Source organism: Castanea sativa, chromosome 12 (assembly GCF_040712315.1).
Source record: "Castanea sativa cultivar Marrone di Chiusa Pesio chromosome 12, ASM4071231v1".
NCBI classification, from domain to species: domain Eukaryota; kingdom Viridiplantae; phylum Streptophyta; class Magnoliopsida; order Fagales; family Fagaceae; genus Castanea; species Castanea sativa.
Genome location: NC_134024.1, coordinates 37,789,966 through 37,817,962, shown reverse-complemented (window position 1 = coordinate 37,817,962; position 27,997 = coordinate 37,789,966). Strand labels below are relative to the sequence as shown.

The following is a 27,997-nucleotide window of genomic DNA, read 5'->3' as shown; positions in this document are numbered from 1 at the left end:
ATTAGCCATGTCAGCATTTACTATGAACACAGTGCATTCTATTTATCACTTTAGATTTTTCTATTACTGGGTTAATGGCGGGAACCAAAATAAAAATAGTTGTCTGGAATCAGGGATTGACCTAGGATCAACTCAAAAATCGGTTCAAATTATAGGGACCAAATGGGTATTTTTGTCTTCTTATTATCAAAGATGGCCGCCATAAGAGCAACCACATTAGTATGTCTAAAAGATTCCGTCTATTTTACACAAGAAACTTACTTTTTCTATTTTACACCATCATTTTTACAAAACACTCACATCAGTTTAAATATTATACACACATTTTTATTAAAATAATATTTTTTTCTCACTTTTTTTTATTATTATTTCCGACCTACTCCCACCTAACCCATAAAGTATCTGCCTCTCACTTTCCCCTCTCTCATCCCTCAAAGTCTCTACATCTTTTTTTTTTTTTTGACAGTTCAAAAGCTACAAGGAAGAGAGAAGCAGATGATGATGAAAATGATTGAAACATAAGGAAATCCCTCATCTCTCTCCTTAATTCTCAGATCCATTAAGTCTCTGCCACCATTGGGTTTGTATTTGATTTTGATTTTGGGTTTGGATTTGGGTTATGGGTTTTCAGTTAATGGTTTAATTTTGAGTTGATTTTTTGTGGATTTTGGGTTTGATTTTGAGTTGATTTTGAGTTGGGTTTGAGATGGGTTTTCCAATGGAGTTTGAGTTGATTTTAAGTTGTTTTGTGTTGATTTTGAGTTATTTTTGGTTTTATTTTGTTGATTTTATGTTTGGATTATCAAATGTTGAAATGGGTTGTGGTTGTAGATCGGTGATAGTTGGGTGGTGCTGTGTTTGTATTTGGTTGATAGTTTCTTGACCGGTGTTGTTCTGTAACAGAGGAGCAAGAATACGAGGGAGAATAGAAAGTCTTGAGTTCGTTTCTGAGGAAAAAGAGAGAGAAAAAAGGGAGCCAAATTGAAAAATTATTAAAATATCAAATACACGAGCTACAGTAATCGTGTATGCTATAGTAATCGTGCATATATGTATGGTTACTGTAGCAATTGTGTATAAATACACAATTTTATATTCACTGATGTAAGTTTTTTTTGGCCAAAATGTGTAAAATGAATGAATTTTTGTATTTTAGAAGACTATGCACCCGCTGATGTGGATGCTCTAACATAATCCTAGTCCTAGGCTCCTAGTAAACCCTAAAAAAAAGGGCAAATCACAATTTACTCACCTGTGGTTTGGTCAAAATTTAAGTTGCCTACTTGTGGTTTGAAATTTGACATTTTACCCACCTGAGGTTAGCTCAGTTAGATTTCTATAACCCACCTCTGTTAAAAACAAAGCTAAATATGTAATTTTGCTCCACTTTTATGTCTCTCTTCTCCAAAAACACAATAAACATAAAAATATAAGATTATATAAGAACAAAAACTATCCATTGGAACACTTTCATCATGGAATTTCAAACCACAGGTAGGTAACTTAAATTTTGGTCAAACCTCAAGTAGGTAAAGTGTCAAATTTTAAACCACAGGCAGACAGCTTAAATTTCAGCTAAACCACAAGTGGGTAAGTTGTAATTTGCCCAAATAATAATAATAATAATAATAATAATAATAATAATAATAATAATAATAATAATAATAATAACTAGTCGCAAACTCGTGCTATGCACGAGAATCTACCTATTTGTAAGGTAAACTAGAATAATTTTATAAAAAATTTAAGAAACTACATTCTTGCATGATTTGCTCTTGTATAACTTTAATTTATGTTACAATTTGATGAAGAAGTTATTGCTTGAACGTGCAATGAATTATAAAAATTTTGTCAGACAATTTCAGATATTGCAAAAAATAACTCAAAATCCAGATATTAATACTTCTGAAAGATCAAAAAATATTAAAAAATCAAATGATTCACTGTTTAGAAATTATTGAAACAAAACAAAATATATATGACTAAACAATGAAAAAATATAAGAGAAAGATGGGTTACATTCGATATAATAATTTCAATTATCGCAAACTTTTTTTTTTTCTTGTAAAAAATGCTTAAAGAGAGTTTGTGGTTCATATACGAAAATTAATTTTAAAAAAATACAAGAAAAACCATAAGATAATTTTTTTCAACAAAATAAAGGAGAATAAAATAACATAAGAAGAGCTCATACCTCTACTCTGCTTAAAAAAAAAAAAAAAAAAAAGGATTTGCTTTGCTTTTATGGTGTTCATGATTAACCTTGCAAATTTGGAAATAAATTATCAATGTTTGAGTTTAAGTTTAAGTTGGATTTGTTAAAAAGATTGAGTTTCACTCATTCTTAAGTTTGGATTGAGCAAAAATAATTTTATTTAAATATTGTGTGGTATATATATATAGATTACATGCAATGCTCAAAATTTTCCATTTCCACCAAGTTCATATATGCTATCTTTATCTGTATTTTTTATTTATTTATTTTGGTTGTGCAATGTACACTCATAGTTAACACATCTCCAACACAAAGCTACAAAAATTCACATATGAACACTTTTGATATGGCATTCAGATACAAATAGTGGACTAAATATTGCTAAAATAATCCTAATGAGTTTAATAACTAACTAACCATGAGCATTTTTTTCTATCCCTAGGAAGTGACAGCAAATTTTGGCACCGTTTCCAAAACAGAAATAAAAAAATGCTTCACAGATCAACCACACGAGACAGCTTCTGGATTCGGTTCAATAGGAATTCCCATTGCTTGATAGTTGCTTGGTAAAGAGCGTTCTTTGCATCTGGACGATTAGTCTCAAGAACTCCAGCAACTTTATCAATCTTGCAATGAAGCTTCCCAGCTGCAATAAAACGCGAGAGCTCCAGATCAATGAACTCCACAGTTCAGAAGAAAATACTTAAACTTGTCCATTTTCTATCCTTTTCCTACAATTTCTTATCTACCAAACAAAAATTAAAACAAAAGGGTCTCAAAGTGCAGAATACCTTCCAACGCTCCCACCGATTCCAACTCACAAATTCAGGCACTAACTCAGTCCTAAACCGTTCCAACTCACCCCGACCTTTGCTGACCCCTTCCTTAGCTCGCCCCACAAACTCACCCAACTTCACATTGGCATCTTCCAAGCAAACCCAGTTTCCTTCTTCCCTGACTCGCCGAGTTTCGACCATAACCGCTCCGATCCACGCCGGACCGACCGAGTCAGACTCAGCCATGAAAACCCATCAGACCCATTTGGGTTTGCAGAAGCTAGAACACGAAAATTGGGTCTGTGGTGGGAATTTTTGGACCTGGGATTCTTAGGAAGCTTGAGAAGAATGAGAGTTGTGTGAGAGTGGAGCTGAAGAAAATAAAAGTGGATTTGGTTTGTATGGGACAATGGAGCTTCCATTGGTGGGTTTTGATTGAGGAATCTGTGGCCATGGGCTGGATGAGACCCACGGCAAATGGGGCGCCGTTTCTGGGTTGTAGAAGTTGGATGTGGGTGGTTTGTGGCAAATGGTGGTCTGAGGAAGGAGATCGACCTCTGTTCTGACTTCTGAGGAAGAAGATGACTGTTGGTTTGTGGGTATGGTGGGTTTTGATTGAGGAATCTGTGGGTCTTTATGCAATGCAATGCTTTGCTGTAGGCTTGCCGTGGGTCTGATCAAGGAGGAGCTGGTGGAGGAAGGCAGAGCATCGGGAGGCAGGGCATCGGGTTTAGAAAAATTTTATTTCGTTTTTTTTTTTAATATTATGCTGTCGAAAATTGTGGTAGCTTTAAAAAGCTTCGGTTTTATATATATAATAATAATAATAATAATAATAATAATAAAGTAAACCCTAAAAATTGGGATTACTTTTTGCTAATGCACAGAACAAAAATTCACAGACCCATGAATCATAGCTTTGTACTCGTACTACTCGCTGAAGAATTATTCAGATAACCAACCCATTCGTCTGAAGCAAACTCGGTGAGTCAATTATGGTTAGCTTTCACTCGTTCAGACAGCTACTATTGCTCAAACATAGGATGACCCAACTGGGTTTTCTTCAGCAAAATGCTTTCTTTATTGTGAAATCATATGCATCAACAGGTTTGTCTGAATCAAAACACCAACAACAGCAACAAGAAAAACATTCTTTTACAGTGTCTTACCTCATAAACTCTTGTGGGTTGTCCTCAAAATCTGCTCTTTTAGCATCACAGAAGGTACAATTGGGAAACCCAGATAGACCAGACTTAGTGCTTAGTCTTCTCAAAGAGCATGGGTTTACCAATACCCAAATCGCCAAACTTGTCAGAACGCACCCAATGTTGCTTTTATCTGATCCTGGGAAGACCCTTTTGCCCAAAATTGAGTTTTTCCTTTCTAAGGTAGGGGTTTCAAGCTCTGACCTCACTAGGATTCTCACTTCAAGTCCTTTACTATTGGTTAGGAGTATAGAGAACCATCTTATCCCCTGCTATAATTTCCTCAAGAGTGTACTTGTGGTGGACGAGAAAGTTATTACTACTTTGAAGCGGTCACAGCTTTCTTTTCTATATGATGTAACCAATAATATGGTTCCAAATATTGCACTTTTGAGAGAATTTGGAGTACCTGAATCAGCCATCTCTTTTTTGGTGACTAATTTTCCGGGTATTGCGTTCATTAAACATGCCAGGTTTGTTAAGGCTGTCCATGAGGTTAAGGAAATGGGATTTGATCCTTCGAAATCGGTATTTGTCCTAGCAGTCCAGGTGATTTTGAAGATGAAGAAGCCAATGTGGGAATCTAAATTGGAAGTTTATAAGAGGTGGGGTTGGTCCAAGGATGTAGCTCTGTTAGCATTTAGAAGGTATCCAAATTGTGTGCTATTATCAGAAGAGAAGATCACAAAAACAATGGACTTCCTTGTACACAAAATGGGTTGCCCGTCTGCAGACATTGCTAAAAATCCTTCAGTTCTAGGTTTAAGCTTGGAGAAGAGGATTATCCCTAGGTTTTCAGTTGTTCAACTTTTGTTAGCCAAGGATTTGATCAAGAATAAGTTCTCCTCAGCAACCTTTTTACTACCTAGCGAGAAGTGCTTTTTGGAAAAGTTTGTGATTAAATTTCAGGCCAATTTTCCTCAATTGTTGGATGTGTATCAAGGTAAGATGGATCTTCTGGATGTAGGAATTCAATCGGAGAAGGTACGTGGGATGGAACAGTTATAACATTTTGACTTCCAATTTTAATGTCTTCAATAATTTAAAGTTGGTTTGCATTTTTTAATTGATTGTGATATCCAAAGGAAGAAATCTGAAATATCTAGCTGTGACATAGTTTGTCAATTCCAAAGTCACACACTCATCAATCCTTGTGTTCAACATATTCCCTTTCCTTGCCACCCCAAAAAAGAAGGATTTTGAAATAGGAGTCTCTCTGTTACAGAGGGGATGAGTAATTATGATGGCTTTGGTATTTGATTGTATCCTGTTTTAACTGTTATGGATCTCTCTCTTAGCTTGATCCCAAGATGATTATATCATATATCTGTTGCTTATGGCACTTGTCATGCGCTCAAGGCACAAAGTGCTATGCACCCAGTGAATTCACTATTATGCCAACCTACACAGTGTATTGTAAGAATTAATGGAGAATTTGGACAATTTTGAATTATCTTAACAAGTCATGTTCTAAGCCTCAAACTAAATAGAGAAATTGGTAGCATTCTTGAATTGAACTTCTGTAAATGGCTGGTGTTTCCTGCTGTATTGCTGCATATTTGACTTCAACCTTTTGTGCCCCAAATCCTGTGATTTTAATTTACTGTCTTTAAGTGCATTGTTAGTTTTGTTGATTCTGTCGGTGTAAAAATTTATGGGTGTGCGTTGCATGGATGTTTAGTGCTTAAGGTATGTAATGTGATCACAGACACGTCTCTCATAAGTCACAGGTTGACTTCTTCATTGCCACTGCCTGGAACTGTATTTCTACTTGGTGTTGGACCAAAAGAGAAACACTGCTGCTACAACATCTGCTGTTGTTGTGGTGTAGAAATCCTCTCCATTTGAATACGCTGGTACTGTGTTGTTAATTAATTAGAGGAATGCAAATTATTTAGGGATGTACCCAGACTAATCAAGAGAAGAAAACTGAGTATCTAATAAGTACATCTATTTAAGGTATTTTCTGGCAACTTCCCAAGTCATATGGATTTCTGTTCTTCTTTATCCTTGAACACCGCCTCACGAGCATTACAAGGTTCAGAAACCTTGAATACAGCCTAGGTGGATTGCCTTTTAATGAAGCTATGCATATTCGTTTACGATGTTTGTAAGTTTGGAGGTATATGAGAGGGGAATAGAAGATGTTTCAGTTTGAAGTTTGGAGGTAGAGTCCAGTAGAGTAGAAGGTATGAGATATGAGAAGCGTAGAGGAGAGGGGAGGGGAATTGTAACCAAGTATACCTCTCCTTATTCAGATGTTTTAAAAATTAAGAGGGAAATAGATCTCTCCCCTTGATTTGAATGTATTAAAAATTAAATGGGGAATAAATAGAAATGATAAGATATCACCAAACTAGTTTAAGAGAGAAAGCTTGTCCATTGTTCTTTGAGCCTTTTAGCCTGTCCCACCCACATGCCACAGCCATATTGGCTTGTTTCTGCCCAGTAACCTTGAGGTGTCCCATTCACAGCCATGTTGATTTGTGCATGCTTTTCAAGAAGCATCGTGGGAAGCTGGCTAAGTTTAACCTGAAGCCAAACAAATAATGAGATTGACTAGAGGGAAAATGGTTAGCAAGTCATCAACTTTCCAGGAAGGAAACATAAGGGGAAAAAGAAAAATCTGGCAGGTTATGGTAGGTGAAGTAGTGTATATAGTGAAAATTAGGTTCTTTACATGAAGAACTATGTATATGTATTTGTATACAATAAAAAAGATATCAAAACTATAAACAGGTATCTCAAATGACAAAAATATCTATATTAACTTCACTGGTGCTCAACCTGGGGTGACCCCTGCATATATTCAAAAGAAATGAAAGGAAAAAAAAAAAAGAAAAAAAAAAGATTGTTTTTCTTGGGACATCAAGATCCAACATTCCCATTTACTAGTTACTGCATGGGATGGGACCAAAAATATTGTACAATACATACCAGGCCTGGCAATACCTTTGCCAAACACTAATCACTACTCAACTTCTGGTGCCAATTTGTACTATTTCTGAAGGCCTGAAAGCTTGCTAATGGTTATCATGTCTAATTGGTCAGATAGGCAAGCTTGGATTTTAGTTCTTGCGCCACAAAACGCATGTGGGTCTTGCCTCTGGAGAGTCACGCACACATGCTAAGGCTATTGTCACTAGAAACACCACCTCCTCTGCTATTTGGCCTGTAGGTGGTGGAAGTCCTTGGTCTAGCACATCCTTAATAGAATTTCTGCACTGTCTGAAATTGATGCCACTGTTCTCGATTTAAATGACAAGGAAGATAGGAGCTACCTTGGGTGCCTTCCCATTATAACCTCTAATGCTACCACTCTAAAGTTATAAACGTCACATTTATCTGTTAATCGCATTGTAAGCGCAAGTTCTGCACAATTATAAAACAAATTCAATATAATCTAATGAAACATTGTCACCAAAACATCTACCAAACTAATCAATGTTGACAAATTTACAAGAACACAATTATTTGGCAACAGGATATGAAAACAGTTACTAATATGGGAAGCCTTCTTTTCATTAAGGGAAACATTTTTAGGCTAGAATAATAATTTAGATTCTAGAAGTTAGATTGTTTGCTTACCTGGAGCCATGTAGCCATAAAAACCAGTAATTGTTGTCCAGTTTCTCTTATCTGGGTTCAACAATCTTACAACGCCAAAGTCTTAGAGTCGTGGCTCAAACTCAGACTCCAGCAATAATTCACAGTTATGTCTCGGTGCACAATTGGTGGAAAGCAATCATGGTGCAAGTAAGCAACTGCATGAGCCACACCTTGCACAATTCTCACCCTTGTATCCCAGTTCAGCTCCACTTTCCCTTCCGACCTGTTGACAATGCTGCTCTGTAAACGGTTCCAAATCCACCTTTTCCAATGCAGTACTTCTCATTGAAGTCCTCAGTGGCCTTCACAAGATCCCCAAATGTGAATTTACCTTCTCTTTCCCATATCAATGACTCGGAGTTCCCATCAGTCTATCCAACTCGTCTGCTTTCTTCATCAAAGAATTTGGCTTTCCGGTAAAATATTATAAATACAGCAACAATAATTGCAAGCAATAAAAGGCCACAAACCGGAATGAGGACAGCAATTAGAAGTGTATTAGAATGCTTTTGCTTTGTGGAATGTGTGTAACAAGTACTTGGTCCTGCTGCATTTCCACACAGACCTGAGTTTCTGAGGTATGCATTTGCAGTTTCCTCTTCGAAAACTTTTCTAGTTGGGATTTGACCTGTTAACTTGTTATATGAAAAAAAACTTCTACTTGTTGAAACTTGAAAGTGACCAAACTACCTATTTCACTATTTTTTTATTTTTTATTTTTTATTTTATATCATTATTTACACCATTTTTACTATTTATGATATATATCATTGCATTTTATCTTTGAATGATGCTAGAGATATTACAAATTTTACTACTTATGTTTTACAAATTGGCATGTCACCAATCACAAAAAATCATTTCAAACATTTATTCATTATATTTTTTAAGTAACACTAATCATATTTTTACTCCATTAGTTTGTAAATTTTTTAGTAGTTATGAATTGGTTGTTTTTGTTTATTTATTTTAAACATATGAAATATATTCATATTTGCTTACAATTGTTTATTTATTTTGTTATTATTGTTGATTAATGTTTTTTTTAGATAAATTTCACTTTTAATACCGTCTTTTAATTTTGCCCCCTCTAGACTAAAATCCTAGTTCCGCCACTGCCCTGAGAGCTGGTTATGTGAAATGTTTGGACTTTCCAATGATGTAAGCTTTGCCAGGTTTTAAGGAATTGTACCTGAGAGTGCATTGCTGTTGAGGTCTAACAAGACGTTCAATTCAATTAAATTACCAAGTTCAGATGGTATTTCACCCAATAGGTTATTGTTGCTCAAGTCCAAGCTCAATAATCCCCCACAATTCCCAAGCTCTCTTGGTATGTTCCCAGTTAATCTGTTCTCAGACAAATCAAGTTCCTCAAGCTGAACCAAACTGCCTAGGCTCTGAGGAATCTCTCCTGTCAGAAGATTCTTGCTCAGATTGAGCTCAAACAAGCTTAGATTTCCCAATGCACTTGGAATTTGCCCAGACAATTCGTTTGAGTCAAGGATTAAAGAGTGCAATTGAGGCAACCTCCCAAGCTCACGTGGGATTTCACCCCAAAATTTTGTTTCTCCCCCATCTCTAAATTGGTTAGAGATCCACATTCTGCCCACTGCGGTGAGATAATGCCGATAAATTGATTGCCATTAAGAGAAATGAAATAAAGATTTGGATGAACCCCAAATGCATTTGTGATGTTGCCATTGAAGTTGTTCCCATAAAATCGCACCCTCTCTAGTAGGGAACAATTTCTCAACCACTCAGGCAATGGCCCTATGAAGTTATTATTCACTGTGAAATTTTGAAGACTGAAGCCACTACACAATTCAGGTGGCAGTTCTCTAAAGAAGCTGTTGTTAGAAAAGCTTACGCTGTTTAGAGAAGGACTACATTTCCCAAAGTTGCCCGGAATATTACAGGCCAATTCTACTCTAACCAGAAGCTGATCAGATTGAGATGTGCTGAATTTGATGAATATAACAAGTGAAAATTTTCCTACAATTTAAACATGGGTTTTATGCGACTTATTTCATGATAATCCATATATAGGTACCCCATATCAAGATGCTTAATTAGGGGTGTGATTTAATTAGATTGGAATTGGCTGTAGGGCTATAAATTAATGAATTAACCAAACCGTTTATGAACCTAGAAAAATCTTGTTTATGTTTGTTTGTTTAGTAAACAAGTTAAGCTCAATTCCAACATTAGGCTTGATTATCAAGCAAATCAAGTTCAAATATAATAATGTGTTCATGAACAAGCCGCTGAACATGAGGGCTTAAAGTAAATATATATAATACTATATATTTGCCTACTCGTGATTTAAAACTTAATACTTTGCCCACTTGTATTTAGCTCCGTTTGATCTCTGCTACCGACCGTTGGCTTTTTCGTTAAAAAACAACTTTTACCATCAAAACATAACATAACACGAATTAAAAGTTAGTTTGAATTTTTTGAAAGAGCTTGCACTAATATCGACACTTGGACATAAAGATTACGGAAATAAGAAATTCGTTAAGAAAAACCCCATAAAGATTTCCTGATGACTCTACCAAAAATATTTTTCTGTGTGCCCCTACATCTTGTAGATGGTTAGCAATAACTTGGATCATATCTGCCAATGGAGCATCAGGTTCAAAGCAAACCAGCTTGCCATTTTTTACCAAAAAAAGAAAAGAAAAAAGAACCAACTTGCCATTGTCACAAAGTGCATATATTTGATCATTAAAATGTGCAACATCCTTGAATTTCAAATTCTCTGGATTGCCAACAACAACCCACTCACCTTCTACTCTTCTGTTCAAAGCAGCTCTTAGTCTCACTCTAGTAAAAGCCAAACTATTCATAGGGCCAAAAATTGTGTTGACATGGAATGTTGACTCATCAGAAGGGTCCTTTAGAAGATTGAACTTGTGTACAAGGCGAAACCACTCTTAAATAACATAAATAATCCATTTGTAGGAAAAATTCGTAGATTTGTGAAGAGGTATAATGTTTTAATCATGATTTTACTATATATAAGAAAATAATAAGTTAATCAAGTAGTTTGATTTTACTATATATAAAAAAATAAGTTCCCATAAAAAATAATAATAATAGTAATAATAATAATAAGTTAATTAAATAGCTCACGAACAAGCATGAGCTCAGCTCGTGTTTAAAATAAAAAAATAAAAACATGAACTATTAATACTTGACTCGGCTCGGTTTGTTTACAGCCCTTTGTTCATTTTGTACATTTTGAATCTGTAAGATGTATCACTTATTTCAAATTTTCTATACATGAATGTGCTGAGTTTGGTGTTATTCTGCATGTACTAAGATAATAATTTAGATGATTGTAAATGCATGTTTACAATCACATGTCATGCCTCTCGATAATGATAGCTATATAAAGAGCCATAAAGGTTTTGGTATTACATAAGGTTGCGATAGGGAAGTTCAAAACTGTCGGGTTTTTTTTTTTTTTTTTTTTTTTTTTTTTTTTTTTTTTTTTTACAACGTAGTTGTAATTGTAGGTACACTAGGAAGTACCAACCAGTATGGTTTTCAAACTTTATTGGTAGCGACACTATCAACATGATTCTAACTCATAGGCCTCTCATTGAACGCTTTCCAACCGGCATTCATAGGAGCATACATACACTTGGTCAAAAGTCAACTTTGAGCAGCCAGAAAAGAAAAGGACAATAAGGATGTTGAGATCCTTTAGTTCATGTGCTTCGTAAGAAAATGCAGCAAAAAATAGAAAAATGGTTAGAAAACAAATAATGAGATTGACTAGAGGAAAAATGATTAGGAAGTTAAGTCATGAACTTTCCTGGAAGGAAGACAATGGAGAAAAAGAAAAAGGTTTTCTGGTATAAGTGAATTCAGGTTATGACATGTGAAGTATTGTATATAGTGAATCAGGTTATGTACAAGAAACACTATCTAAGAAGTATATATGTGAATGCATATATTAGGAATGAAGAGTGCCCTCACTAGTGCTCAATTTGTGGTCAGCCCCACATATTATTCAAAACTTAAAAAAAAATAAAAATAAAAATAAAAAGGGCTTATGGTACTAGGGACCTCAAGGTGCAACATTCCCATTTACTAGTTCCTACCTAGAAGCAAGAATGGGATTAAAAATCTTGAACAATTCATTCCAGGCCTGGCAGTACATCCATACACTAAGCTTTGTTTTCAATTTGTACTATTTCTGATGCCCTGTAAGCTTACTAATCGTTATATTGTCGAATTGGTCGGACAGGCAAGCTTGGATTTGAGCTGATAGTTTTTGTGCCACAAAACGCATGGTGGGTCGTGCCTCTGGAGTGTCACGCACACATGCTAAGGCTATGGTCACTACAAACACCACCTCCTCTGCTGTTTGGCCTGTGGGTGGTGGGAGTCTTTGGTCTAGAGCATCCTTTAAAAGAAATTCTGCAGTGTCTGAAACTGGTGTCGCTGCTCTTGACTTTAATGACAAGGAAGATAAGATCTCCCTAGGGTGCTTTCCCATCATAACTTCTAATGCTACCACTCCAAAGCTATAAACGTCACATTTATCTGTTAATCGCATTGAAAGTGCGAGCTCTGCACATTAATGAAAACAAAATTTCAATCCCATAACAAAACGTTGCCATCTAAAACATCTATGATACTAATCAAAGTTAACAAATGAAAGAAGAAATAAATACATTTGAAACTAATCAAAGTTAACAAGTTAACAAGTGAACGAGGAAAGACATGCATTTGGCAAAAGGATGAAAAAAAAAAAACGCTTGCTAATAATATGAGAAGCCTTCTTTTCTTTTTGGGAACATGTAGAAGTTAGATTGTTAGCTTACCTGGAGCCATGTAGCCGTAAGACCCAGCAATTGTTGTCCAGTTACTCGTATCTGGGTTCAACAATCTTGCAACGCCAAAATCTGAGAGTCGTGGCTCGAACTCAGACTCCAGCAATATGTTGTTTACAGTTATGTCTCGGTGCACAATTGGTGGAGAGCAATCATGGTGCAAGTAAGCAACTGCATGAGCCACACCTTGCACAATTCTCACCCTTGTATCCCAGTTCAGCTCCGCTTTCCCTTCCAGCCCATACAATGCATTTCCCAAACTGCCTCTCTCTACATATTCATAAACCAAGTACATGTACCCCCTGATTGAACAGAACCCATAAAGCTTAACGATATTCCGGTGCCTAACTTCTGTCAACACACGAATCTCAGTCTCAAAACTCTGGCGATTAGCTGCTGGAATGTCAGTGGAGTCTGACATGTTGAGCCTTTTAACAGCAACAATTTGACCTGTTGGCAGTGCTGCTCTGTAAACGGTTCCAAATCCACCTTTTCCCACCCAGTACTTCTCATTGAAGTCCTCAGTGGCCTTCACAAGATCCCCAAATGTGAATTTACCTTCTCTTTCCCATATCAATGACTCAGAGTTCCCATCAGTCTCTCCAATTCTTCTGCTTTCTTCGTCATGGAATTTGGCTTTCCTGTAAAATATTATTAATACAGCAACAATAATTGCAAGCAATAAAAGGCCACAAACAGGAATGAGGACAGCAATTAGAACTGTATTCGAATGCTTTTTCTTTGTGGAATCTGTGTAACAAGTACTTAGTCCTGCTGCATTTCCACACAGACCTGAGTTTCCAATGTATGCATTTGCAGGTGCCTCTTCGAAAACTTTAGTAGTTGGGATTTGACCTGTTAACTTGTTATCAGAAAAATCAATAGAGGTGGAGATTAGACTAGCCATGCTGATAAATGATGCGGGGATTTCCCCTGAGAGCTGGTTATGTGAAATGTTGAGGCTCTCCAAACGTGTAAGCTTTGCAAGGTTTGAAGGAATCATTCCTGAGAGTGAATTGCTGCTGAGGTCTAACAAGACACTCAATGCAATTAAGTTACCAAGTTCAGACGGTATTTCACTAGATAGGCTATTGTTGCTCAAGTCCAAGCTCAATAATTTATCACAATTCTCAAGCTCTTTGGTATGTTCCCAGTCAATTTGTTCTCCGACAAATCAAGTTCCTGAAGCTGGTCCAAACTTCCTAGATGCTGAGGAATCTCTCCTGTCAGATGATTCTTGCTCAGATTGAGCTTGTACAGGCTTAGATTTCCCAATTCACTTGGAATTTTCCCGGACAATTCATTCGAGTCCAGAATTAAAGAGTGCAATTGAGTCAAATTCACAAGCTCAGCTGGAATTTCACCTGAAATTCTGTTTCTTCCCATCTCTAAAGTGGTTAGAGATTCACATTTTGCCCACTGTGGTGAAATTTTGCCAATAAATTGATTGTCATTAAGAGAAATGAAATAAAGATTTGGATGAACCCCAAATGCATTTGTGATGTTGCCATTGAAGTTGTTCCCATCAAATCGCACTCTCTGTAGTAGCGAACAATTTCTCAAGCACTCAGGCAATGGCCCTGTGAAGTTGTTACTATTCACTGTGAAATTTTGAAGACTGAAGCCACTACACAGTTCAGGTGGCAGTTCTCCAGAGAAGCTGTTGTTCGCAAAACTAACACCTATTAGAGAAGGACTAAATTTCCCAAAGTCACTCGGAATATTACCCCAAAAGTTATTGGTGAAAAGAGAGATGCTCCGCAAATTAATGAGGCGAGAAATGGTATTAGGCAATTCCCCGTATAGCTGGTTAGTGTTGAGATCAATAGTTTGCAGCGAAGTCATATTTCCAATTGCTGGTGGGATTGTGCCAGTGAGACTGTTTGAGAAAAGTTGTAGGATCTGAAGGTTTGTGAGGTTCCACAGTACTAGAGGAATTGGACCAGACAGGCGGTTGTTTGATAGGTCTAGTTGTGTCAAATCCTTCAAGTTACCTACCTCAGAGGGAATTGAACCTGTGAACGCATTATTGAACAAGAAAACAAGATCGAGCTTGGTCAACATGCCAATTTCCAGTGGAATTTTGCCAGTGAAAAGATTGTTCTGAAGCTGCAACGAGGTTAATTCTGTCCAATTGCTGAGAAAGTAAGGTGAGATCTCACCGGAAAGGTTATTTTCAGATAAACCCAAGTCGGTAACTTTGGTCAAGTTGGTTAAAGACAGAGGCACTTCCCCAGTGAGTGAATTGGAAGCCAGGGCCAAGTAGGTGAGTTTAGTACAAAAGCCTAGCTCAGAAGGAATTGTAGAATTCAAGGAATTCCATCTAACATCGAGATGCGAGAGCTCTGTCAACTGACCAATTGAAGAGGGAATTTTCTCTTCAAATGAATTGTTGTACAGTTCTACAATTTGAAGATTGGACATTGACCCAATATTTTCAGGAATTACACCACTGAACTTGTTTCGTCCTAGACGAAGATCTATGAGTTTGGAAAGCTTGGTAATGTTTGGGGACACTGGTCCCTGGAACAAATTGTCAGTTAGATAAAGGTACTCAAGCTTATCAAGATTGGTAAATACCATTTCTGGTACTGTTCCATTCAACTTATTCTGGGCCAAATCCAAGTAAGTCAAGTTTTGGCAATAAAGTATAAATCCTGGGAACCCAGAAGTGAGGGAATTATAACCAAAGCTAAGCCAGGTCAACAAAGGCATGCTCAAGAACTTAGACCAGTCAGGTGTTTCTAAGTTGTTTGATCCAAGGTCTAAGTGCCATACCTTTTGAAGATTTCTGAACTGATAGGGAATTGTACCAGTAAGAAAGTTGTCGTGGAAGCTTACGTACTGGAGCTTTGTTAACTGGCCTATCTCCGAAGGTATTGGTCCGCTGAGTAAGTTTTTGCTGAGGTCAAAGCGAGTGACATTAAGAAATGGAGTGAAGTTGAACTGGGCTAGTGTTCCATTGAGTTTGGCACCAGAGATGACTATTTCGGAGACTGTTCCGGTTGAGTCGCAGACCAAGCCGTTCCATTTGCAAAGGTTGGTAATGTTGGTAGAGGACCATGAACTGAGAAAAGAAGAAGGGAGGAGGCTATTTTTCCATTTGATAAGAGCTCCTGCTTGTGTTGCAGGTGATGCTATGGTCTTTAGTGAAAGTAAGGAGAGCAAGAAAATGTGAATGAGAAGAAGAGGAGACATCAGAATTTTTGCCATGCTTGGTTTTTATGTTTCACATGTCATGCCTCTTGATCTAGTTTACTTTTAATAGCAAAGAGAGGTGGAGATATTTCCAGTGGTGTTAAAGTGAAACTTTTGGCATCTCAGTCCACATGTTAGAAGTCCTTAAATTTCACGAATGAATGTTTAAATCCGATGGCTTAATAAGATTTATATATCTTTGTCTATTTTTCCTAGGAGGAGAAAAGGAGAGAATTGAAGATGGGATAAATTCACTTATAGGCCAATTTTACTCTAACCAGAAGCTGATCAGATTGGGATGGGCTGAATTTGATGGATGTATCAAAGTGTAAACTTTCCTACAATTTAAACATAGGTTGTATGTGACTTCTTTCGTGATGCATACCCAATTAAATCCATACCCACATACCCCATATCAAGATGCTTAATTAGGGGTGTGATTTAACCAGATGGGGTTGGCTGTTGTTCGTTTTGCATATTTTGAATATGTAACATGTATCACTTATTTTAAATTTTCTGTATATGAATGTGCCGAGTTTGGGCTGCATATACTAATTAATGTAACTAGTAAGTTGTCCATGCGATGCACGGATAATTTTGTGATATTTTATGTAAAATAGTTTTGAATAATGTTGTACATAAATTATAAAGAAAAAGTAGACTAAATTAGAGTAAAGAAACATATACATTTTGAGATATTAAAAATTGGTTTAGTAACTTCACTGCATATTTGTAGCCTTATTAAGGTAAGATTATTATTTTTTTAAATCATAAAAGCAAAAATAAATGCAAAATAGTAACGGGACCATAAAAATCAACTAATTTGTGTTGTGTTCACATATTTCATACTATGAAATAAAAATATACCCAACTCTCTGGCTGTCTTCTACTCATCGATAGTGTGACATTAAGACATGGTGTGGGCAAGTGTGTATGCATGTGTCTTATAGATGATTTAAAATTAAATCATGGCAGAATATGACTTTACATTATGCACCAAATATTTTCTTTACTTATATACCCAAAACAAAAACTAACTAAGCAAGTTACCTAAACCTAGATCATATTTAAGCCCCTAATTTAAAAAGAAAAAAAGATTACCTGTAGGGGTTTTTGTGTCTTGATGGTGGTGGGAGGCCAGTATAACGGAGGTGGTGACCTCTCAGATTCTTCTTTCTCTCTTTTTCAAATGTTTTGTTAGTCTCAGATCTTTTATTTTAGTAATATATAGAGAAATAGTGCATTTTATTTAACAATCTACAACATTTTTATGTCTCTCTATCTTTCTCTAGAGTTTTATCTCTTTAGTTATTGCTATTAGTCCTTACTTAAAAAAAAAAAAAAAAAAAAAAAAACTAAAACAGTGGGTATGCTAAAAGACATAAAGAATAATGAAATATGTGGTGTAAGTTTAGGCAATTAATGAGATATTAATGAAATAACAGTAAAATAAAATAATGTGAACTTTTGGATAACAAAAAAGAAAAAAACTTTATGAAAGAGGTAAAAAAAGGCTAAATGCAAAATTAGAGTATCACGATCTCATGCCCTTTCGCATGAGGTCTCTAAGAGAGAAACATTTTGTAACAACTTTTATTCTACAATATTCCTCAAAAAAAAAAAAACTAATTCTTTGAACTGAATAATTATAATGGTTATGTGTGTGTAATTTATAATTGTTATTTCACTGCATATTTATAGCCTTCTTAATGTAAGATTACTTTTTTTTTTAATCATGAAACCAAAAATAAATGCAAAAGTGTAACGGGACCATGAAAATCAAATAATTTGTGTTGTGTTCACATATTTAATACTATGAAATAAAAGTATGTCTAGCTCTTTCACTGTCTTCCACTCATTGATAGTGCGACATTAAAATATAGTGTGGGCAAGTGTATATGCATGTGTCTTATAGATGATTTAAAATCATGATAAAATATGGCTTTACATTGCGTACCAAATATTCTTTCTACTTATATACCCAAAACAAAAACTATCCAACAAAACTACCCAAACCTAAATCATATTTAGTCCCCTAATTAAAAAAAAAAAAACCCGTAGGGGTTTCGGCGTCTTGATGGTGGTGGGAGGCCAATATGACGGAGGCAATAGCCCCTCAGATTTTTCTTTCTCTTTCTTTCTAATGTTTTGTCAGTCTCAGGTCTTTTATAGTGAAACAATACATTTTAATTAACAATCTACAATATTTTTGTGTCTCTCCAATGCCTTATCTGGTTAGTTATTACTATTAGTCCTTAACTATTTTTTTTCTTTTTTTAAAAATATTAAAATGGTGGGTATGCTAAAAGACATAAAAAAGAAAAATGTGTGATGTAGGCTTAGACAATTAATGAGAGACTAATGAGATAATAGTAAAATAAGTTAATGTAAACTTTTGGGTAACAGTAAAAAAAAACTTAATGAAAGAGGTAAAAAAATGCTATTATATATATATATATATATATATTATATATATATATATATATATATATATTGATGATTATCCTTTATAACTCCTAATCACTAATCAACATGAGTCTCAAAAACATTGTGATAGGACTTTATCATACATAAAAAATAAGCATAGATTTTTATATCTTTACGTTTTTTTTTTTTTAAAAAAAAAAGGATATTGCTATTGTGTTCATCCTTATAAGGATTTAAGCATAGATTAAATTTTCATTATTTTAAAAAAAATTTCTTTGATTCCTTTATAATTTATATATTGTGTTGGTTTAAATGAATTTTTTCTCAAGCTTTCAGATGATGAACTTTAGATAAGACGTTCAACTTTTATACGCCAAGCATTGACTGTAAGTCTTGTACATGGAACAAATAGAAATAAGAAAATATGGTCAATTTTGGTTGGCCTTAGCTTGATTTGTCTAGACATCAATTTTCTCTTTTGCCAAAAGTTCGACTTATTTTAGGCAGAAGTTTCCTTGATTATTACTTGTATACAAAATTCCAAGATCATTAATTTGGAATAGGTCCCTTATTAACTTAACCAATTGGAATAGGATGAAACTTCTTCCCATTCACACTAAATGTTGTGCACACTCCAAATTTTTTATGCATCTCATAATGATATATTGTTCAACTTTTATACACTAAGCATTGACTATAAGTCTTGTACATGGAACAAATAGAAATAAGAAATTAAGAATATGGTCCATTTTGGTTGGCCTTAGCTTGATTTGTCTAGACATCAATTTTCTTTTTTGCCAAAAGTTTGACTTATTTTAGGCAGAAGTTTCCTTGATTATTATTTGTATACAAAATTCCAAGATCATTTAATTGGAATAGGTCCCTTACTAACCTAACCAATTGGAATATGATGAAATTTTTTCCCATCCACACTAAACGTTGTGTACACTCCAAATTTTTTCTGCATCTCATAATAATACGTTGTTGATAGGTGTCATCTAAGCCCAACACGATTGAGAGTTGTAATTGAGACTATAGACTAGAAGCTTTACTATTCAATACTATGCGAAAAAAATTAAACACTCATTTGATGTAACAGGAGACTATGAAATTTGACGATGTATACACTGGGGTTTGTTCTTAATGTTGTGAAATTGCTGTAGGTACTAAAAATTCTAGTTTGATTAGTTGACAAATCATGTTTTTTAATCGTGAAAAGTCTAAAATGTAAAATTTTTATATTCCTACAATAAATGTTTTGGAGAGAAAATTGTTAGCCCTCACATCCCATTGGGACCCCCATATTTATACAAAGGAAAAATGGTCCAATATTCCTAAGTGTGACTTAGTTACATGGAATTTTTGTACAATTGTGCCTAGATTTCTTTTAAAAATTTAATTATAATTTTAAACTCTAATTTGGTGATTTTTATATGATTTTTGTGGTTTTATTTTGATTTAGTAAAGATATATTAGCCAAAAGAAATGAAGGTAGAGCTATTAAAGAAATCTGCACTTCCAGATTAGCAATTACAGATGGCTAATGCTACATTGTCATTTGTGGTTGTGATATGAATAAGCGATATGTTGTTTGGGCGATTGATTGAGCCAAAGTAATTAACCATATTAAAAGGGATTAACAACTTTTTCTTTCTCCTTTACCATTTGATGTATGCATATGTCTTTTTCACATATGCTCAATTGAAGTACCTATTAGGATTTCCCTTAATTATGATAAACATATATATTCATTTTTTTTAAAAGGAAGTTATATATTTATTAAATGATATATATATATATATATATATATATATATATATATATATATATATATATATATATATATATATATATATATATATATCGAGGGCCATGTAACTGAATTGGCATCTCCCCATACACAAATTGTCTGGGGTTTAAGGGAGAAAATGTTCAAATTGCGGGAGTCAGGGAAGAAAGGTTCAAATTGTGGGGTTGACAGCATATTGCAATTATTTCTAAATTAAAAAAAATGAAAGATATAGAGATATATATTGTTTTCCTTGAGCTAAAGCAGTTGCGATGGAAGTGTGGAGTGGATGGTCTTTTGTTTTAGTCCTTGAGTATTTTGGATTGTTTCAAATGAGTAATGACTCCTCTTAGGCTCTCAAAATTTTTGGTTTATTGATTTTGCTATCTATAACTTTGATTCTTTTTTACCTAATAAAGTTTGAAATTTTCTGTAAGTGCATTTTTTCTTCAAGAAAATGAATAGAAATCTCCCTTCATGTTCATGCTCATGTTAATGTTCATATTTGTATCTTTTACAATACTCAATAAGTTGATTACTCATTTTGTGAATTATCAATTGTAGTTAAGAAAAAAATGTATAAACACAATACTATTCAATTAAATTAATGTGAAAAATTAAATCTATTAGATTAAAAAAATGGACATGAAAATGAAAATTTCACAAAAAATTTCTTAAATAGAATTAAAATAATATTGTTTATCGAGCAATCATGTACTAACTAACAACATTCCAATCATTACGTGATAATAGGATGATGAAATGGTTGTTCAGTTTATTTAAGAAATGTGATCTAGCTAATAGAAATTAAAAAAAAAAAATACAATACAATAACTTTCATGCGTAGTCATGAATTATAGTCATGAATTATACCTTTACGTATATCTTACGCATTTTATGAGTTTTATTCTATATAAATGTATTTCATAAAATTAACAAAATTTATCATAAAAGCCTTCATTGTGTTTTTTAAATCACTACATAAAAATGAAAAAAGTTTTTTTTTTCCCAAAAAAATACTCTCTAGTCATAATATTTACCAAAAAAGATCATACAAAAAAAAAATCGTGCAACACACAGGCCAATAACCAGTCTATATATATAATTAAAGCCAAAATTGAGAGAAAATCTAATTAGATTCTAAATTGAATTCCTATTGTTGTCTAATTTTGCGCCATGTATCCAATTTAAAGTTTTTTTTTTTTAAAAACAAATTTTTAGCTTTTTGTTGCACATTTAACATAAAAAGTTACAAACATTTATCCAAGTGTACCACTTAATAAGGATTATTTTGGCACAATACCAAAAGTTTAGAAACAAAATTGACACGTTTAAAATGTTAAAAACCATTTTGATACATAGTACAAGTGTTAAAGACTAAAACGGTTAAACATGTTTTTTACATTTTTTATTTATTAAAGATTAAATTCTATTAAAATGTGGTTTAAAAGTCAAGTTTTACACCCTCCAGTCCCAACATGCTACATCATCTTATCACATATTAAAGAATAAGAACAACCACACTCAATCAATTATAATACTCATCTGAAAATTTAACCAAATTGGGAGTTTATTAAAATGTTATTAATTGTGGTATGATGTACAGAGTTTTAAGTAAAAAGTTGATGTGACATTTCTTATTGGATGGTGTAAAACATGAATTTTACACCCCATTCTTACCAAATTCAGACTCTTTTTATTAATATCCTCAAAACACTTTTTTTTTTTTTTTTTTTTACTAGCTGAATTTGGAAACTAATATCCTATTTGGTAGTAAGAGAGATGAAAAGGAAAGGAGGGAGGAAAAAGTAAGGGAAGAGATAGGGAAGAAGAGATACTTGTACATAGAAGGATTGCATTAAATAATTTCTTCAAAAGAAAGGTTTTCTTTGAAAAAATAATGGGACTGTCTGAAGGATTGTGCTAAAAAAATTTCTAGAACACAAATTTTTCTCAAAGTTTATGGGTTGTGAGAAAAGTATGAAACTTCATTATAACAGAAAAAAAAAAAGTATGAAATATTGGCAAATCGGTCAAATTATGTATTCTCATGTTATAATAGAAAATTGAGGATTGAAAACGCTTGGGACCATCACAGCACATATTAATATAGAAAAACTTAATAAAAGAGAAAAAAAAATGCTAAGTATAAAGTTAGAGTGCACTTAACAAGATCTCATATGAGGTTTCTGTTTTTATATTTGTATAGGTGATTTAGATGATTGTAAATGTATGTGTGTGGCAATACCACGCGCATGTTTGACTATCACATCACATGTCATGCCTCTTGTTAACGATAAAAAGATTAGAGATATCACAAAAGCATTGAAAAGTCAGGTTGCGTGGAAAATAGTTAGAAAACAATTAATGAGATTGACAATCACGTCACATGTCAATTGTCATGCCTCTTGTTAATGATCACATGTCAATAAAGGTTTTGGTATTACCTGGTCATTTCCGAGATATCACAAAAGCATTGAAAAGTCAGGTTGCGTAGAAAATGATTAGAAAACAATTAATGAGATTGACTAGAGAAAAAATTATTTGGAAGTCAGGTGATGAACTTTCCAGGAAGGAAACACAATGGAGAAAAAGAAAAAAGTTTTCTGGTACAAGGGAAAGGTTATGACATGTCAAGTATTGTATAAAGTAAATTGGATTATGTACAGGAAATACTCTCTTAGAATTATACTTGTGCATACAAATATTAGGAATAAAGATTGCCCTCTCTATACTCAATTCTTTTAACTGCTCTTCATCACTATAATTGTTAGGAAACATTTTTCAAGACATTAGGTGTTACTGCCCTGTTTCTTAAATTCTTCTCACATGGATATCCCTACAATAAAACATGTAGTATTGGTGTATCTTTGTTATTAATCGCAATCATGTTATGAAATTTGAATCATAATTAGGTAGGTCCATCAAAGAATCATCCTTCAATCAGTTAAAGCATCTCTATTATTACAACAGGACAAGTAGTATTTGTGTAATGTTTCTGTAAATAAAGTATAACTTTGGTTTATTTCAACAATCAGCTAAATTATACAACATGACCTGGATGAATTATAATGTATTTTATTGTATTTTTATGTTAAGTTGATTGTCTTCTAATATATAAAATGACATGCAGTCGAAACCGTTACCGGTGAAGGTTTTCTTTTTTCTTTTTAACATTACACGATAACTATGATTTATGTTTTGAGTGTTCCAATTTAGGCATTTGGGTTAGGTTTGGTTTTGATCAAGGCTATAGGATTAGATTTGGTTTATGGTTAGGGTAAATGTGTTGCTTTGGTTTGTTTTTGGATTTTCAAGTTAAAATTGTTTTGGGTAATTTGTGGATTACAAAGCAGAGAGTATTTTTGGTCTCTTCAATTTCTTTACGCTTCTTGAATGAGCATTCCTGGCAAAGAGTTACCAATTTGTTCATTTAGCGTTTATCAAATACAAATTTAGACTTATTTAACTCTCTTCTTGGACTCAATTGTAGATTTAATTTGTCATTGATTGATTACAATTTCAAATTTGTGTCATAAAAAATTAAAGGGTTTTTCTTTAGATTTTCTTTTTCAGGGATTGTAGGTGGAAAGGGAAATCCTTGGAAGCAATCCAAGTCTGAGTAGAAGCAGTACTACCAGGTATAGTTTCTACTTTATTGGAACCATCACCGGTATATTTTTAATTGAATGTTAAATATGCTTTATGTTTGGATATTTGGTTGGATTGGTTTGATTTTTAGGTATTTGGGTTAGAAATTTTTTTTTTCATTTATGTATTTGGGTTTGGATTTTTTTTTTTCTATTTGTTTTTGTTTTAAATATTAGGATTAAAATGGTTCTAGGCTATTCTGTGATTGATTTTACAATCTGCATACTATGCTGCCAACCATGTCTTTGTTGGATGCTGCTTCTCTCCCTACAACAATCTGAACCTAAACAGGTACGTATTGTTTTAGAAATTTCTTATATGATTTATTTTATTCTAATCTATTTGTTTATAGGACTTCTACTAGATGTTTCTTTGCATATATTTTATTTGATTTTTATTCAATATATTTATTTAATTGTATATTGCTATGATCAACATGAAGATTAATTAATTTTTTAGATGCCTCTTAGAAGTATTGAATCTAATTTTTAATATTAGTGCTTCTCCTCAAAAAGTCTAAATATGTGCACATTTTCATGGATTGATTCCTTAATGTACAACTTTGCCCAGTTTTGAAACTGGCGGATATATGACAAAAAACAAGAATACAATAGTTTTTAGTGGTAGATGATTTTTATATAGTTAATTTTTTTCAAGTTCTATTGCAATTTATAAATGGCTATTAATATCAGATTGAATTAATTATGAATCTAAGAGCAAGCACCTTGAAACTAAGTTGAATTTAGTATAAAACTTTGAAATGAATAGCAAAGTAGAAATTGACAATGAACATTCCACCTGACAATTATCAATGAGTATTCCATGACTTTATGTATGGGTGGATTCTTTTATTTAAGTTCTCTTATTTAGAACTCCCTTCATGCCATATCGTTAAGCATTATGATATGTTAATCACGGAAAATTTTGTGTGCGTTGTTATGTGTTTTCTTTCTCTAAAATGGGATATGCTATGAAGTTTTTGGGTTTATGCATGTGCAGAAATAATAATAGCTTAACATGTGTCTTTTAATGAACCAATGTTATATTCTATTAAAAATACACCAAATTTTATTTGTTTTAAAATACAGCAAGTAGGCTTTAGGATTGAGGTTGAATTTTTTTTTTTCCCCATAAATTACATTTTAGGGTTTGCTATGACTTGAGCTACATTGTCTAAGGAAGTCAAACAATGTTATTTGTTTATGAGTCCTTAGTATGTTTAATTATTTGGTTGATTTATTAATCGACGTGTTATATCAATAAGCTGTTGGTTGTTGCATCTTCATCATGATCACAAGGCCTCATCAATATAGCTATTTTGACACATAGAAAAAAAGCCCATTTAAAACTATACAATGTTTAAGTTAAAAAGTGAAAGGTTATACCGTACAAAACAAGCACGTCTAAAAAATTAAAGCCAGATGCTAAATCTCACACAAATGTTAAACCCACTCATCCAAAGCTAACTGCCACTAAAAGTTCCTATTTTCTTCCTCAAATAAGCATATTTTTTTTTATATGTTTTTTACGTCCTTTTGTCAAAGCACAAATTCACAAAGATCTCTATCAGATAAGATGGTGGGTATTTTGCAAGAAGATTACTAAATCAAAAGGTTAGGAACTGCCATTGTGAGATTGTCTTACCACAATCTTCAGCCTTACTGCTACCGTTAGACTGCTGGACCCGCTGTTGGTATTTATGTTTTTAAAATTAGGATGTTAAATATGATTTAGACTTTTGGGTTAGATTTGATTATTTTATACTAGATTTCCTATCCGCTGTTCAAGGGACGTCACAAGGCAGCAAGAGAGAAGAGCAAGAAAAAAAAAATTGTAGACAAAGAAGGTATAGGCAATAGGTTTTTCTTGATGTGGTATGAAATTTAGTCTCTTTTTCTCTATATCTCTTTCTTTATTGTTTTTTTGTTCGGAAAAATTTTCGTGCTCTTTGTTTAGTTCTAAATTTTGGATATCATATTTTTTTTATTACGCAAATGTTACTGTTTTATTATTTATTGGCATTGTTTTAGGCACCCATGAAATATATTCAACCTACAATTCAAATGCTATCAGGTACTAGATCTCTTGGAGATAGCAAAAGATATCACTTTCTTAACCTTTTTCATATCCATCACAACTCCAAAGTCAAAACAGAGCAACGTCTTCACCAAACAAACTTCTTCTTCTCTTTTTGTGTATGTTGTGTTTATATTCAATTGATACTCTAATCAAATTATTCTAAAGAAAAACCCATACAATATATCCCCGTTTTCTTAAGCGGGTTAGGTTAGTATGATTTCAAGAGAGAGGAATATGCAAATATGTCTATTTTTTTAATGTCAATATCTTTTTCTCTTCTTGGAAGACTGACAATTAAGGGGTTTTGTTTTTTTTAAAAGGGCACTATTTCGTTTCTCTATCCTAAAAAACTATATATATATATATATATATATATATGTTGTTTTTGTATTTGAATAAATGCTTGAATGTGTAACGAAACCCAAATAACTAAATATTTATTGCAAGCTTGGGTATCTTAGTATCTTTTTTTATTTTTTTTGGTTAGTTTTTATCACTCATGCTGCTGAATACTTTGTTTTGTTGAATTATTTTGGAACTTTGTGCACTTATCTTAATTTCATTGAATCTTGCACATAAACTCATGTTGTTGTTGCATATAACCTCATGTTTAAGTTGTTTTTCATATTAAATAAGTAGTGTGGTACTCAGTTAAAGTACATCAAGATGTTTTTTCATATTTAGGTGCAGGTAGAGTCATTACATGACTGTGAGTGTCCATATTCTAAATTAGCAACATATGTGCACCCTGACGGCAAGTGTAAAATATAATATGCTGACATTTGCTAGCTGTGTTAATGGTTGAATGATGAAATTTAAGTGGTGAGAAACTAGAAATGATGAACCATGGAGTGGAGGATTTTTTTTTTTTTATAAATGTTTTTGGACAATGATAATTTGTACCATTGCTTAGTGCACATTTTTCATAACTAGGACTTCTTTTTCTTTTCTTTTTTTCTTTCGTACATGCCTGCTTTTTGTTTCCTTTTGAAGGTTCGATGGAATGCCATGTTGTCTTCGGCAAATTGCTATATGGGATGAATGTTGTCTACAAGAGTGAAGTAGAAGGATATCTTCCTTTATTGTTTTGGGATGTTATTGGTCAAATATTTATAAATTTTACCATTTACCTAGAGATGGTGTCTTTAGGAAAAGTCTTCGAAAATCTCATCCACAGTCCATCCATTTCTAAGTTTTTTTCTTAGAACAATGGACATAGCCCATATGCGGTTTATTAACAAATTAACGGTTTTTAAATGGATAACATTAGAATTGCGTTTTGATCCAATTTAGTCTTGGTGTCCTATGAGCATTCAACATTACAACCTTATACAGAATTGTTGATATGCATGTGTTTGCACCTGCACCCAATTAGTGACCAACAAATTGGATAATTTATGATATAATAATCCTTTGAGTTTTATAGAGTGCAACTCAATGCATCATTTTATGTTTTATGCTAGTGCTATTTTTTATGAATATTTTATTTTTATTTTTCTAGGTCTTAATTGCTACTTAGAGCCAGAGAATAGTTGAAAAAGAGGTAGAGACAAATAAGGTGAATACTGATGAAACTAAGAAAATTGCAAATATTACCAAGATCCTAATGAAATAGGAGTTGATGGAAAAGGACAATGGTAGGAAGCATCAAGAAATTGAAAACCATATGTACACGGCTCAACAAAAGAGCAAGGCAATGCAGATCACTATTGGTACCAACTCTTATCTTTTAATGATTAGTATTGAGAAATTCTATAATGGAAGATATGGTTAGGCCTACCATAGCCACTTCCTTTTCACTTACATAGGCTTGGACATTTAATCTTGAGGGTCCAATTTTTAGTTCCAATGAGTGCAAGTACAAAATAAGGATTGGCTTTAAGAATTGTCCTCTTTGCAATGTAAATTGGGGTGTTAGAGTAAGAATCCTATAATGGTGAAGAGGTGTTTTGTATTTTCCTCGTTATGTTTCATTTGAATATATTTCATGCATAAACACAAATTAAGAGGGATTATATAATCTCCTAAAAAAAGGAAGTTATTAAAAAAAGAAATAGGGAAGTTTTTTTTTTTTTTTTTTTCTTTTTGTCTTTTTCTTTTTTGACAAAAGTATTTAGTTTTCTATTAATCATCTATAGAGTCATCATAAGATTTGTATAATATCATATTTATGATTAGTTGGCTTAAGGAGATATCATGGA

The 27,997-nt window shown here is 33.4% G+C and overlaps 1 protein-coding gene, 1 long non-coding RNA gene and 2 pseudogenes across 2 annotated transcripts; 1 reads left to right on the top strand and 3 right to left on the bottom strand.

The window, feature by feature from the left end:
* Positions 1-2,508: 2,508 nt before the first annotated feature.
* LOC142618355 (uncharacterized) lies at positions 2,509-3,774 on the bottom strand. The gene is made up of 2 exons (XR_012841268.1): positions 3,007-3,774; positions 2,509-2,861 (listed from the first exon to the last, which is right to left on the bottom strand). It is a non-coding gene; the product is annotated as an uncharacterized LOC142618355 (long non-coding RNA).
* A 260-nt stretch (positions 3,775-4,034) lies between these two features.
* On the top strand, positions 4,035-5,204 carry LOC142620624 (uncharacterized). Its single transcript, XM_075793966.1, has one exon. The coding sequence runs from the start codon at positions 4,035-4,037 to the stop codon at positions 5,202-5,204; it is 1,170 nt and encodes a 389-aa protein (XP_075650081.1).
* A 1,990-nt stretch (positions 5,205-7,194) lies between these two features.
* On the bottom strand, positions 7,195-10,654 carry LOC142620623 (uncharacterized; annotated as a pseudogene).
* Positions 10,655-11,671: 1,017 nt separating this feature from the next.
* On the bottom strand, positions 11,672-15,892 carry LOC142619108 (uncharacterized; annotated as a pseudogene).
* Positions 15,893-27,997: the final 12,105 nt, after the last annotated feature.

Coding starts and splice junctions, on each gene's coding strand:
- LOC142620624 (XM_075793966.1), top strand. CDS start 4,035: ATGACCCAACTGGGTTTTCTTCAGCAAAATGCTTTCTTTATTGTGAAA.